The 11,903-nt window shown below is 46.2% G+C and overlaps 3 protein-coding genes across 3 annotated transcripts; 1 reads left to right on the forward strand and 2 right to left on the reverse strand.

The window, feature by feature from the left end:
• Window positions 1–249: 249 nt before the first annotated feature.
• On the reverse strand, window positions 250–6,398 carry alkbh1 (alkB homolog 1, histone H2A dioxygenase). Its single transcript, XM_080871536.1, has 6 exons — window positions 6,080–6,398; window positions 4,668–4,776; window positions 4,022–4,184; window positions 3,010–3,100; window positions 2,684–2,877; window positions 250–2,606 (listed from the first exon to the last, which is right to left on the reverse strand). Exons 1-6 carry the CDS (start codon window positions 6,215–6,217, stop codon window positions 2,165–2,167), a joined length of 1,137 nt encoding a protein of 378 aa, XP_080727662.1. The 5' UTR covers window positions 6,218–6,398; the 3' UTR covers window positions 250–2,164.
• A 242-nt stretch (window positions 6,399–6,640) lies between these two features.
• slirp (SRA stem-loop interacting RNA binding protein) lies at window positions 6,641–8,760 on the forward strand. The gene is made up of 4 exons (XM_080871539.1): window positions 6,641–6,743; window positions 7,813–7,871; window positions 8,113–8,220; window positions 8,473–8,760. Exons 1-4 carry the CDS (start codon window positions 6,680–6,682, stop codon window positions 8,539–8,541), a joined length of 300 nt encoding a protein of 99 aa, XP_080727665.1. The 5' UTR covers window positions 6,641–6,679; the 3' UTR covers window positions 8,542–8,760.
• A 541-nt stretch (window positions 8,761–9,301) lies between these two features.
• On the reverse strand, window positions 9,302–11,603 carry LOC308389934 (mitochondrial import inner membrane translocase subunit Tim9). The gene is made up of 4 exons (XM_080871541.1): window positions 11,382–11,603; window positions 11,094–11,142; window positions 9,842–9,937; window positions 9,302–9,757 (listed from the first exon to the last, which is right to left on the reverse strand). Exons 2-4 carry the CDS (start codon window positions 11,130–11,132, stop codon window positions 9,623–9,625), a joined length of 270 nt encoding a protein of 89 aa, XP_080727667.1. The 5' UTR covers window positions 11,133–11,142; window positions 11,382–11,603; the 3' UTR covers window positions 9,302–9,622.
• Window positions 11,604–11,903: the final 300 nt, after the last annotated feature.

An 11,903-nucleotide genomic window follows, 5' to 3' on the forward strand; every position in this document is an offset into this window, starting at 1 on the left:
ATCATCAATGGAGCTCCAGTGGAGAGTGTGCAGTCCTTCAAGTATCTTGGTGTTCACATCTCCTCAGACCTGACATGGGCTGCCCACATTCAGGTCCAGACCAAAAAGCCTAGGCAGCGCCTGTATCACCTACGACAACTGAGGAAGTTCAGGGTCTCTCCAAAGATCCTCAGGATTTTCTATACAGGTGCTGTGGAGAGCATCCTCACACAGAACATCAAATCAAATCAAATCCCTTTTATTGTCACATCACATGTGCAGGTACATTGGTACAGTACATGTGAGTGAAATTCTTGTGTGCGAGCTTCACAAGCAACAGAGTTGTGCAAAATACAATAATGTAAACAAGCAAAATACAAGAATGGCTACATCTGAAACTAATAAATATATGTACAATATATAATAGTATATGCATTTCTGGATGTGTATACTAAATATTTTTCTACGTGTGTGTGTGTGTGTGTGTGTGTATATACATATTTTACAAATTAAATAGAGTAAACAATAAATAAAATATATAAAAATATACAGAGTTGAGACATGTGCAAAACAGTGGCATTACTGTACAGTATGGAGTGCATAATGTTAAAGTTCCAGTAGTGAAGGTGAGGTGTCTATGACGTGTTCAGCAGTCTGATGGCCTGGTGGAAAAAGCTGTCTCTCAGTCTGCTGGTTCAGGACCGGATGCTGCAGAACCTCCTTCCTGATGGAAGCAGTCTGAACAGTTTATGGCTGGGGTGACTGGAGTCCTTGATGATGACATGACATCGTGGTTTGGGAACAGCTGTGTGAAGGACCAAAAAGCTCTCCAGAGAGTGATCCGTACAGCAGAACGCTGCTGCAGGATTGCTCTCCCCCCGCTTCAGGACACCTACACCAGGAGATGCCGGACTAGAGCAGCGCAGATACTGAAGGACCCGTCCCACAAACTGTTCCAACTTCTGCAATCTGGTAGAAGGTTCCGCATCTTCCGGGCAAGGACAGAGAGACTCAAGAGGAGCTTCTATCCCCAAGCCACCCGTGCCCTAAACACACACACCCGCCCTCTCACATCATCTATAATTGACTGAGACAGGACTCTCTTCCAGACACTAAATCAAGGCACAATGTACATTTCAATTCCTTTAATTTTAAATATGTTTATATTGTCTATCCTGTAAAATAGTCAGATGTCTATTCATATTAATGTACAGAATTCACCTGCTTGCTGCTACTACTGCACATTCACCCAATGTGTGTGTGTGTGTGTGTGTGTGTGTATATATATATATATATATATATATATATATATATATATTTTTTTTTATTTTTTTCTTTTTAAAGGTGTTTCCAACTATTTACAGCACAATCAGCTGTTCTGCATCATTGTTCTGACACACACAACAAAACTATTGACTACACTACACACTAACTATGGTGCAAATCTCTCACAGTGAGGGTGTTTTTGGTTTTGTTTTTGCTCACAGGCTTTCGAGCGTTCCCTTATAAAACAATGTTTTTACCGTTTCTTCCTGCAGTAAATATAAACAATGATCAACACAATTTAAAAACTGGTATAAAGTCCACACTTTTCCCGTCAGTTGTTCCGTCTGTCCTGCTCACGTCTCCAATGGTTGTACACGTTGTCATTAACGTGTCATAGCCTGTCAACCACATTGGTTAGCTGCGTATATACGAATGTGAATCGCATCATTGGCTGGACTATGGGATACGGTGGCATCGTTCTGATCCCATACGGGAGCAGCCAGTCACTGACTCACACTGCAAAACAGAATTGTTAAAGTTTTAATTTCAATTCAGGTTAGATTTTTTTGTGCGCAACGCAGATGTTCTGTGCGCAGAGACGTGCCAGCAGTGCGCACGTGCGCAGCTTAGAGAGAACATTGCATACATACATAGAGCTCGATCTGGGTACTGGATTATATCTTCTTTCTTCATGACTACTGCTCACTGAATCATGGACTGTATTCACACAATCGTTAAACAATCATTTTAACAGATTAACAGATCCAGATTAGCACCGACTCCTAAGAGTTCATCTTTAGATCGGGTCTCGTCCCGTCTCTGGCAGCATCTACACACTGACCCACATAAATCCTTTAACAAATAAACCCAGTAACCAAGCAGAAGCCGTCCTTCATGGAGGCCCGTGCTGTAAGTGCCCTCAGTGAGTCTCTGCAGCATAAGGAGAGTCACTGCTGCTCCTCTTCCTCTTTCCGCTCTCTCCATCATCGTATCCGTCCGTCTGTCCAGTGTCCGTGGTTTGGTGAGAACGGGGAGTTTCTGGAAATTTCTGTCCAGGTGCCAGCACCTGTCTGACAGTCACATTCACTCTGGAGCTCTGGATGTACCTGGAGCAGACAGCCCATTCCTCCTTGGACACCGGCTCCACCACGGAGCCTTCCTGTGGTGGGGGGGTCTGGATGCTTCCCCCCGTCTCTAATGCCAGACGCCCCGGAGGTGCGGGGAGGATTCGTGGGACTGCGTGGTACAGAAGGCGGCTGGGCCCTGACATCACCATCACGTCCCCACTGTTCATGAGCATGGCTGTGGGGGGGTCCTGTCTGTGGGGGCCGCCCAGGAGAAAGATGGCTGACTGACCAAAACTGTAAAGACAACACGGAAAAACAGGGAATTCAAACATGTCCTTCACATAACGACGGTGAAAAAACAAGCGTCCCACCTAAACGACAGCAGCGGTCGAGTGTGGTCCAGCTCCGACTCGTCCACGTGGATTCCCAGAGAAGAGTCTGATCGGTAATAGTTGAGGATTCCCGCTTCCGAGATAAAGCCAGGGAAGCCGCAGGCAGCTGTCACGTGAGCGGAGAGGAGGTGGAGGTCACGTGGGAAAGGAGTGTGACTGCTGGGAGAGTACGTCTGCAAACAGGAGGGGAGGAGTGAGATGAAGAGAAAGGGCGCCACAACAGACCGTGGCAAACGTTTGCTCTAAAACCGTCCCCGCCTGTGCTGCTGGAGGAGCAGCAGCGAAGAGGTGAAGCAGATGCTCACCTTTGTGTCCCAGTTGTAATGATAGCCCAGTGTGACCCAGCGCAGCCGCTCCAGGAGAGTCCGCGCTTCTCGTTTTCCAGCCGGAGAAGATCTGCGGATCAAAGTTTTACATATTGTGTTATTTCTTAAATCTGTAGATCTGGAACACATTGCATTGTTAAATAGTCTGGTCTGTTACTGTACTGGAGCAACTGTAACCCACATAATTTCGTTAGGGATCAGTAAAGTATGCTGATTCTGAAATAGGTTTAAGAGGAAGACGAGGGCACACAGTTTGTTCAAAGATCCGACAGCAGCTGAACAACAGCGGACCTTAAAACAGCGCCACCTAGTGGCACTGAATTCATTAGACACTGCAGCAGTCGAGCACCGAGGATTTTCAGTAATTAAACACTTGAGTTGCTTTTTCTTGCATAAAATAGGAAACACAGGCTCCGAGGTTTTGTTTGCACTCTCATAAACACTAACCCTTCCTCACTTTTTCACTTCACTCTCAGCTTTCACAGCAGAAGGTCACAAAAAGCAGCTGCTTGACACCAACGATGGCAATACGAACATCAGGTTAAAGAAACAATCTGCGCTCCTGTCAACATCAGCGGAACATCAGGTGAATGTCAGAGGAACATTTGGGAAAAATCTGAGGAACATTGGAGAAATGTCTGAGGAACGTTCGAGGAACATTGGGGGAAGATCAGAGGAATGTTAGAGGAATGTTGGGGGAGAAAAAACGGCATTTTAAACGGGGTCATTTGCATAATTTGAGGATTTGGAAGAAGCGAAACGGTTTGAAAATCAGCTGTAAACTCAGAGCTCTGATGGTCTTTAGCCATGCTCAGACCGCCACCTCCAAACACGCACACATGACCAGGCGCAGATACACCTGAGCAGCTGGTGGCTGTGGTGGTGTCGCAGTGACCCCTGCTGGTAGTAGACTGTTTACCTTCATCGGGAGGTCGAGCTCCTCCTGCTGTGACCTGTGCAGCACGTACCTGTACACACCTGTGAGTCTCACCTCAGGCTGTGCACACTCTGTCCCCAGATGTCCTGAGTCTCTAAGGGGGACATGTGCATGTCCAGGTTGCAGATGTTTGGTTTCTGAGGGTAAATCTTCAGACACTGTCGGAGCCAGAACGGCTGCGTGCCGCGCAGGAACGGATCGGAGATGAAGATGAACCCTGGACGAGGAAGAGTACAGAATCATCATCATCATCATCATCCTCGTGTACCCAGAGCACTAAACTCGGTCCAGTTCATGGGCCATCTTCAGATGAAGCAGGTAACAAAGACATAAAGCAGCTCGTGTGTTCAGCAGCAGGCCACAGCAGAGTGAATGCAGAGCATCGTCTTCATCCAGCGAGTCCTCGCTGGATGAAGACGATGCTGACATTACGTTCCCAGTGGACAGCCAATCAGAACTGTCCATTACAGTCGAGACCATTCTACTGAGCTAGACTAAAAACACTTCAGTTCCTGAAACATGGAAAAATGAGACCAACTCTCAGTAACCTGCCTCAGAGCCGGCTTCTCCCTACGCTTTACCTCACAGTACGAGGCGCCGCGAGGCAACTGTCGCTGTTATTTGGTTCTTTACAGCCGGACTGAATTGAACCAGACCGCACGCATCCAAACTTTATTTAAACTCTGACGTGAGCGTGTACCTGGGTGTCCTCGCAGGCCGAAGGCTCGCCACTCTCTGACGGGCTGTAATCCGACTCTAGTGGCTTCCACATCGCTCACCGCGGCGGTGTCGAGGTTAACTGGAACAATCTACACACACACACACAGTGTTGGGGAGTAACGGAATACATGTTACGTATTTAAAATACAAAATATGAGTAACTGTATTCCGTTACAGTTACCGTTTAAAAAGGTGGTATTCAGAGTACAGTTACTTTGTTGAAATAAATGGATTACACTGCGGTACTTTCCTGTTTCATTTTGTCGCGGGTCAGGACTGTTTGGGTTTTGTTTGACAGCTACGTTCTGTTGTTCCAGGCGGCAGCGTTACGGTTGCCATGGTTACAGGGCGACGCTCTCTCTCTGCGACTGTGTGTTTCCTGGGTGAGAGAGCGCCTTTTCGTTGTTGTTGTTGTTGTTGTTGTGCTAAGCTAACAGGCAGAATGCTACAAGCATAGCTCTAAAGAATGTAGCATCATGGGCAGTGTAGTCCGTGCTGCAGGGAGAATGGACTGCCATACACGTTATGGGTCTGTGAGCGCGAGGAGGGAGAAAAAGGGGAGTGGAAAGGTACGAGTTGTCATCGAGGAAAAACAGGAGCTGGAAGCATGTAAATATAATAATAACCACTTCAGCCAAGAAGAGTGCCTGACGACCCCAGTTGTAAGTAAGCTATTAAGACTCGACTGTACACCGTGTTCGTGTTTTCCTCCGAAAACAATAAGTTCCGTTGGAGCAGTCTTTCAACGCCTCTCTCTGTCTCTCGCAAGAAAAGTTGACCCACACAACAAAGTAGAGCTAGTTTTCGGCTACGAGCCGACAGGGACCCCACCGTATTAGTCAGAGGTCCCTTTACTACAGTTCGGAGTCGCGGACCTTCAGTAATAGTAATAAATCACACAGCAATAGTACATTCACGTTGTTGTAAAAAGCATGATAATATATTAAGTAATCCAAAGTATTCAGAATACGTTACTGTCATTGAGTAACGTAACGGAATACGTTACAGAATACATTTTGGGGCATGTATTCTGTATTCTGTAATGGAATACATTTTAAAAGTAACCTTCCCAACACTGCACACACATCATTAGCAGACGTCAGGGTTGTAAAATCATTTTCGCTCAGGTGCTGTCTGCACCTGTTCTTCAGCAGACCTGAACCAGTCCACCTTCAAACTTCCCTCTGTGACACACAGTCATCGGTATGATCGATGAAATAATCGATCCAGGTGAGTTTGATCAGAAATGAAAGTGGACAGATGAGGGCAGGTGGAGGTAACCTGTGGAACTGTTCACTTTGTTGGTCAGAGAAGTCAAACTTCAAACTGACCCATGAAGAAGAACAAGGAGAAAGATGGCTGCTAGACGCCGGGAGCGCGCTTTGCTCTCACCTGTTCACCGGGCGCACACCTGGAAAAGTCGATGACGTCGCTAAGGTCCGGCGGGGGGTTCCTTCTCCTGTAAAACTTGAATATCTTCCGAAACGAATCCTCTCCACCCTCCACCATGGAGGCTGCCATCTTAGCCATGACGTCACTGTCTTGCACGCCCTGCTCCGGAAGTAAAAACTAACAAAAATGAAAGAACAAAACAAACAAACAAACAAACAAACAGATATTTAAACAGTTAACAGCGCGAGCGGGGAGAGACAAACTGTAACATGTTTCAATGTCACTGTGCACGCGGGTCACGGTGCTCAATCACGTGATCGAAGCTGCATTTACTGAACCTCGGAAATCATTTTTTCTTAAAAATGATTTTATTCAGAGCCTTGATCAGGAATAAGAAATAGATTACAAATAAAATGCAGACACGTCGAAATATTGGTTAAAAGGATTTGAGAGAAAAACGGAAGAACAACCAACTCTGAAAAATAAATTTGTTCAAAGTTAGGCTTGAAAGAATTCACATATTTAAACTCCTGCACCCACCAATCAGACGCTACCCAGGGCCCTGAACGCACAATTACGTCACAGGTCAGAGGGAGCAACATGGCGGCGTCCAAGAAAGTGTTCGAGGTGTTCGTGTCCAAAGTGCCGTGGACTGTGGCCACCAGTGAGTCTGCTCATTATCAATCAGTCAGGTTTGATTTTAGTGACGACATGTGACGTGTGCAGCCGATCACGCGTGTCGATTATCGTCAGGTAGATTAGCACGCGAAGAAGGGAAGAATTTAACGTGCACTAAGGTGTCCGGTAGGTCAGTCACGTGTCTGCAGCTTACCGGTGTTTTACCTGAGGCAGTTCACGTTAAAAGACTGCCCTTAATACAGGCCACGCTGATGACGTCAGAGCAGTTTTGCTTGAGTCACAGTTGAGTGATCCTCTGACTGATCCTGAGCTTCCGTCCACACTCTGAAGCACGAATAGAATAGAATATGCGTTTATTGTAACTGTGGGTGCTCCACCGCTGTGCAGGAATAAAATATAAAAAGTAGACAACAGGAATAAATAAGGAGGAATATGTAGAGAAACAACAGGAAGGCCCACAGTGGAGAGCAAAGTGCTCCGAGGTAGAAAAGACTTGGTGTGAACAGTCTGTGTGTGAGTGACCTGAATGAGGAGAGCACGCTCTCAACTGAGGAGCAGTAGAAGGCCAGCAGCAGGTCCAGGTTCTTCTTCCTCAGGACACCAAGGACGTGCTGCCACTGCTGGGCCTCCTTTACCACGGCGATGGTGTTGTAGGTCGGAGGTGAGATCAGGGGAGATGTAGGTGTCCAGAAACCTGAAGGTGGAAACAGATTCTACCCGTTCTCTGTTTATAATGAGGGGGGAAGTGGACCTGTCTGTGCCTCCTGAGGTCCATTATAAGTTCTTTGGTTTTAAGGATGTTCAGCTTCAGGTTATTCTCTGGATCCCAGGATCAGGGAATCTGAAGGTGGTCCAGTTTGGTGTTGAGCATCCTCATGGAGCTCTTCCTGTTCTCCAGATAGCTCAGCGCTGTGTGAAGGGTGATGGCATCCTCCGTGGGGTCGAGGGAGGGGCTGGACAGGCTGTGATGTGTGAGACACTACCCACTCGAAGCACTAGATGACGGCAGATGTGAGGGGATGTGAGAGGAAGCAGGACAGGTGAGGTGCAGACACTCAGGTGTTCGGACTGACGTGTTCCTGTGTGTGTTTCAGAGGAGATGAAGGAGTACTTCGGGCAGTTTGGAGCCGTGAAGAAGTGCCTGCTGCCGTTTGTAAGTAATCATCACTGACATCACTCAGTGTCACACAGTCACATGACCCGACAGGAAGTGATCACCTGTAGCCTCACAGCCACACACATGCCTCAATTCAGCTCTGCATGTTTTTAGTGTGTCAGCACTGCCTGAGATGACGATGTGAGCAGCAGGTGGTGGCAGTGAGTGTGTATGTGTCTGCGTCTGTGTGTGTGCGTGCGCGCGCCTGCACGTCAGTGACGTCTCTGTGTGTCCTCAGGATAAAGAAACGGGCTTCCACAGAGGCTTCTGCTGGATCGGCTTCTCCTCCGAGGAAGGACTCAACAACGCTCTGCAGAAGGACCCGCATGTGCTCGAGGGCGCCAAGGTAAGACCAATGTCACCAAAGCAAGGGCTTCTGGGTAATGGAGTCGCTGTGGTCTCTTTGAAGCAGCAGTGGTCAAGTCAGAAAACCTCTGTGCTCCTCCGATCATCTGGATTAAACCAGATCACTTTTATGATGTCATCTTCTGCACGTTTGCAGAAGTTTTGCCTCTGATCGCTCAGTGTCCCCGCCCTCACAGACGGCGGCTGTGGCGCTGAAGGTGTGAGATGTTCTGACTGTTTGGTGTGTTTCCAGCTGCAGGTTCAGAGGAACAGACGCCCGTTCGCAGGACAGAAGTCGGACAAAGACGCCGAGTACGACTGATGCGCCGAGGATGCGCTGCTCTTCTTCTCTCTGTGCTCCGGCTGCCTGCTCGGGCCGGCTTCACACTTACCGTTTGATCGTCGTCACTGAATTGGTGACCGAGCCGTCAGTCATCTTGTTATTTATTGTCAGCCGCCGTGCTGGACTTCCTGTTGCAATGTGAAACCGTTCATGCCGAGCTGTACAGAAAAAAGCCAATAAAGACCAAACTAAACTCCATTTGCCTCATGGTTCTATTGTCAGGAAAGACTTCCTCCTTCACTTTGGGAACAAAATGAAGGAAAAACTTTGAACAGACTTCTTTTAAAATAACAAAGCAGAGGAAGTCCACACAAAAATGTAAAACGACAAAGATTTTAGTTTTTACTTTTCAATAAAAACCAAACTGAATAGAAACACGTCCATCCTGATGAAACCGCACTTGTCTTTAAAGCAGTTTGCTCCACACTGAGCGAACATCACAATCCAAACACTCAAAATAAAAGACCTGCATTCAGAATCTGACCTCATCATTCTGAGTTTGATTGTATTTGGTAATGATCTGAATCATGATGCAAGACACAGTACATTTCATGTTAAATGCAGGCAAAACACTTTAAAAGTAACTGAGTAACTTTGTTACTTTTTGCATGTTGTTAAAAATACAGTAAACAAAAAGAAAATGAACGTTTCTCAGGACTGTGTGATCTGCAGCAGAGCCAGAGTGAGGCCGGATGCAGTAAAGCACTTCCTAACAGGGATGAAAACATCCACACATTCCTGATGTCGGATTATTTTTATTTCCACACATGAAAAATGAAGTCAGCTCATCATCACCACCACCACATCGGTCGGTCGTTGTGTTCAATAAAAAGACAAATGTGCACATTAAATGAATATTCTGCATGTTAATAAAGAATCTGAAACTACATTTCCCATGATGCACAGAACAGCCGACTAACCCTGCAGATAGAATCTGAAGGGGCGGAGCTTCAGGTCAGAAACTACAACAAAACGTCCTCACGCGCAGCTTCAGAGTCTGTTTTTACAGCGCCGGAGGATCTGCTGGACCAGCACGGCCCGGCCTGGCCCAGGTTCAGGGTCAGCGCGGCTGTCCCAGCAGGCCAGCTTTAGCCGCCAGAGCCTCGTTCTGCTGGATGTGATACTCCTGGAAACGCATGGAGATCCTCTGAGTCATCTTCAGGTACTTCTGCAGGCACGACTCGGAGCAGCTCGACTGAAACACAAACAGCTGTGAGGATTTTATCCAGATGTTCCTTCACTCACATGTTTCCGTCATCCAATCATCTTTTTTTTTTACCTCCTCGGGCTTCACGTCTCTTGTGGTGAAGTCTCGGACGCAGTCCATGAAGCAGTTCTCCGTCACCTTGTTGTACGTCCCCAGAAACTCCTTAAACTGAACACAGGAAACAGACACAGCTCAGAAAACGGCTGCAGAGCAGCAACTCAGCAAAACAATCTGAGAGACGACCGAGAAGGATCCGAGGTTCAGGTCTGGGAAGAAATTTCCTCAAACAGGTTTTAACCTCCGTCCTCTCGCTGCTTCAGGCACGCTCAGTTTTACTGATGCAGTCAACAGTTTTGGTTTTCTTCAAAGTGCTCCAAGACTGTGAAGCTGCTCTAAAGAGCCAAGGTGGGAGCTCAAATGTATTAACTCAGACCTGCGTGTGCGACAGAGGCTTCCTGCTGCAGGTTAAAACGATCAGAGCGATGCCACTGGATCAAAGCTGTGACTTTTAGTTTAAAGAACTTTTCTCATTAATGTATGAATTCAAATGTTTCTTCCGCTGAAAACGTCCAGGTCAACCGACGGGGCGACTTTTGGGATTATGATGTCATAATAAAAAAACTTTCAGATAAATTCCTTTTGTTTTTTTCAGTCTTTTTTAATTGTTTAAATACTCAAATGTTTGTCATGCTTTCCTCAGACTCTGCTGTTTTTACGTTTATTTACTTTTTAAACCATTTCCTGTATCACTTGATTTTGTACGAAGTTAACTTCTTAAACTTTATCTTTTGACCTAAAATGTTTTTCTTACTTTTTCCATATCTAAATTGTGATTCGGTTGTATTTTCTTGCTTTATACTAATCTTATTATTTCAAATTAAAATATATAATATGCAGAGCTCTAGACTAACTCTTTGCCACGGTTGCACTGGTGCGCCTAAATGTTTTTCTTAGGCGCACCCAAATTTTTCAACCGCATCGCTTAACACTGCAGTTTTACATGTGCACTTTCTGTTGCACATAGATATACATCTATATCTATATCTCCACACATTCTCACTCCAGTATTGGTCCCAATAAGCTGCCACAGTGTTCTGGCATTGACGGTATTTGAGTTTTTTTTTTGATTGATTCTATTTTTATCTATTTATTTTTACCTACGGTTCTGTCGCTCTCTCCTGTTTTGTCCCTCACAGGCCTCCTTGCTGTATAGTTCAGTGCGGGCTTTCTATGGACCCTGGAGGCCACAGTAACCGGACTTTGTGCCTCTGAATTCTGAGCCTCTTTTCTCAGAGTCGACATGAAAACTCTTGGGGTCACTTACCTGTTTGATCTGGTCGGACTCGGACACCTGGACCGCCATGATTCGGACTCTGTGGGAGGGGAAACAGGGCGACAATTAGCAGTAATGCTAACATACCAGACTCCATTCATAAATCCTCCATTTTTAGCGCACTTCGTGGTCCGCCTCTTTTAAAGCTCCTCCGGCGCTCACGTGTTATTCTTTCAATGTGACCTTACAGGTGTACCGTTCAGCTTAGGTTGGCTGGTTTAGTAACGCTTCAGATAGCAGAGGTTACCCGGGATTTAGTGACATGATGAACAAACCTACCTGATAAAACAGCACTTTAAACGGACTGCTGCTGCTAACGGCTAGCCCGGTTAGCGCCTTGTTCCCGCCCTCTGATGAGGGTCCCTCTGTTCTCCTGGGGATGTTCTTCTTCAGCCTCCCGAGCAGCAGCGCTCAGTTTCCCTTTACAGCAGCAGGAGGACAGTTTTTCACCAGAGCTCCGAGCTGCCTGAGGGGAACCTCCGAGTGACGGACTGAAGGACGCATGCGCACAGAGCAGCAGATTCTCTCCGATATTTTTGCGATTTTTCATGTAAATTAAAAAAATAAACACGTTCAACATGAGGCTAAAACTAAGCTTAATATTCAGTTATTAAAATCAATAATTTTATTAAACTCAAAACACGAATAAAAATTTATATTTGAGAGAAAAATGTGACGAATGTTCAGGTGAGGAGAACGAGCGCAGCAACAAAAGGTTCCTGCTGGATGGTTCCTACCTGCCTTTAAACATGCAGTATGGAAGCCTGAAGTACTCATTATTTATAAAAAGGTAATATTATA

The sequence above is a fragment of the Rhamphochromis sp. 'chilingali' genome (assembly GCF_963969265.1).
Source record: "Rhamphochromis sp. 'chilingali' genome assembly, chromosome: 21".
In the NCBI taxonomy this organism is placed as follows: Eukaryota; Metazoa; Chordata; class Actinopteri; order Cichliformes; family Cichlidae; genus Rhamphochromis; species Rhamphochromis sp. 'chilingali'.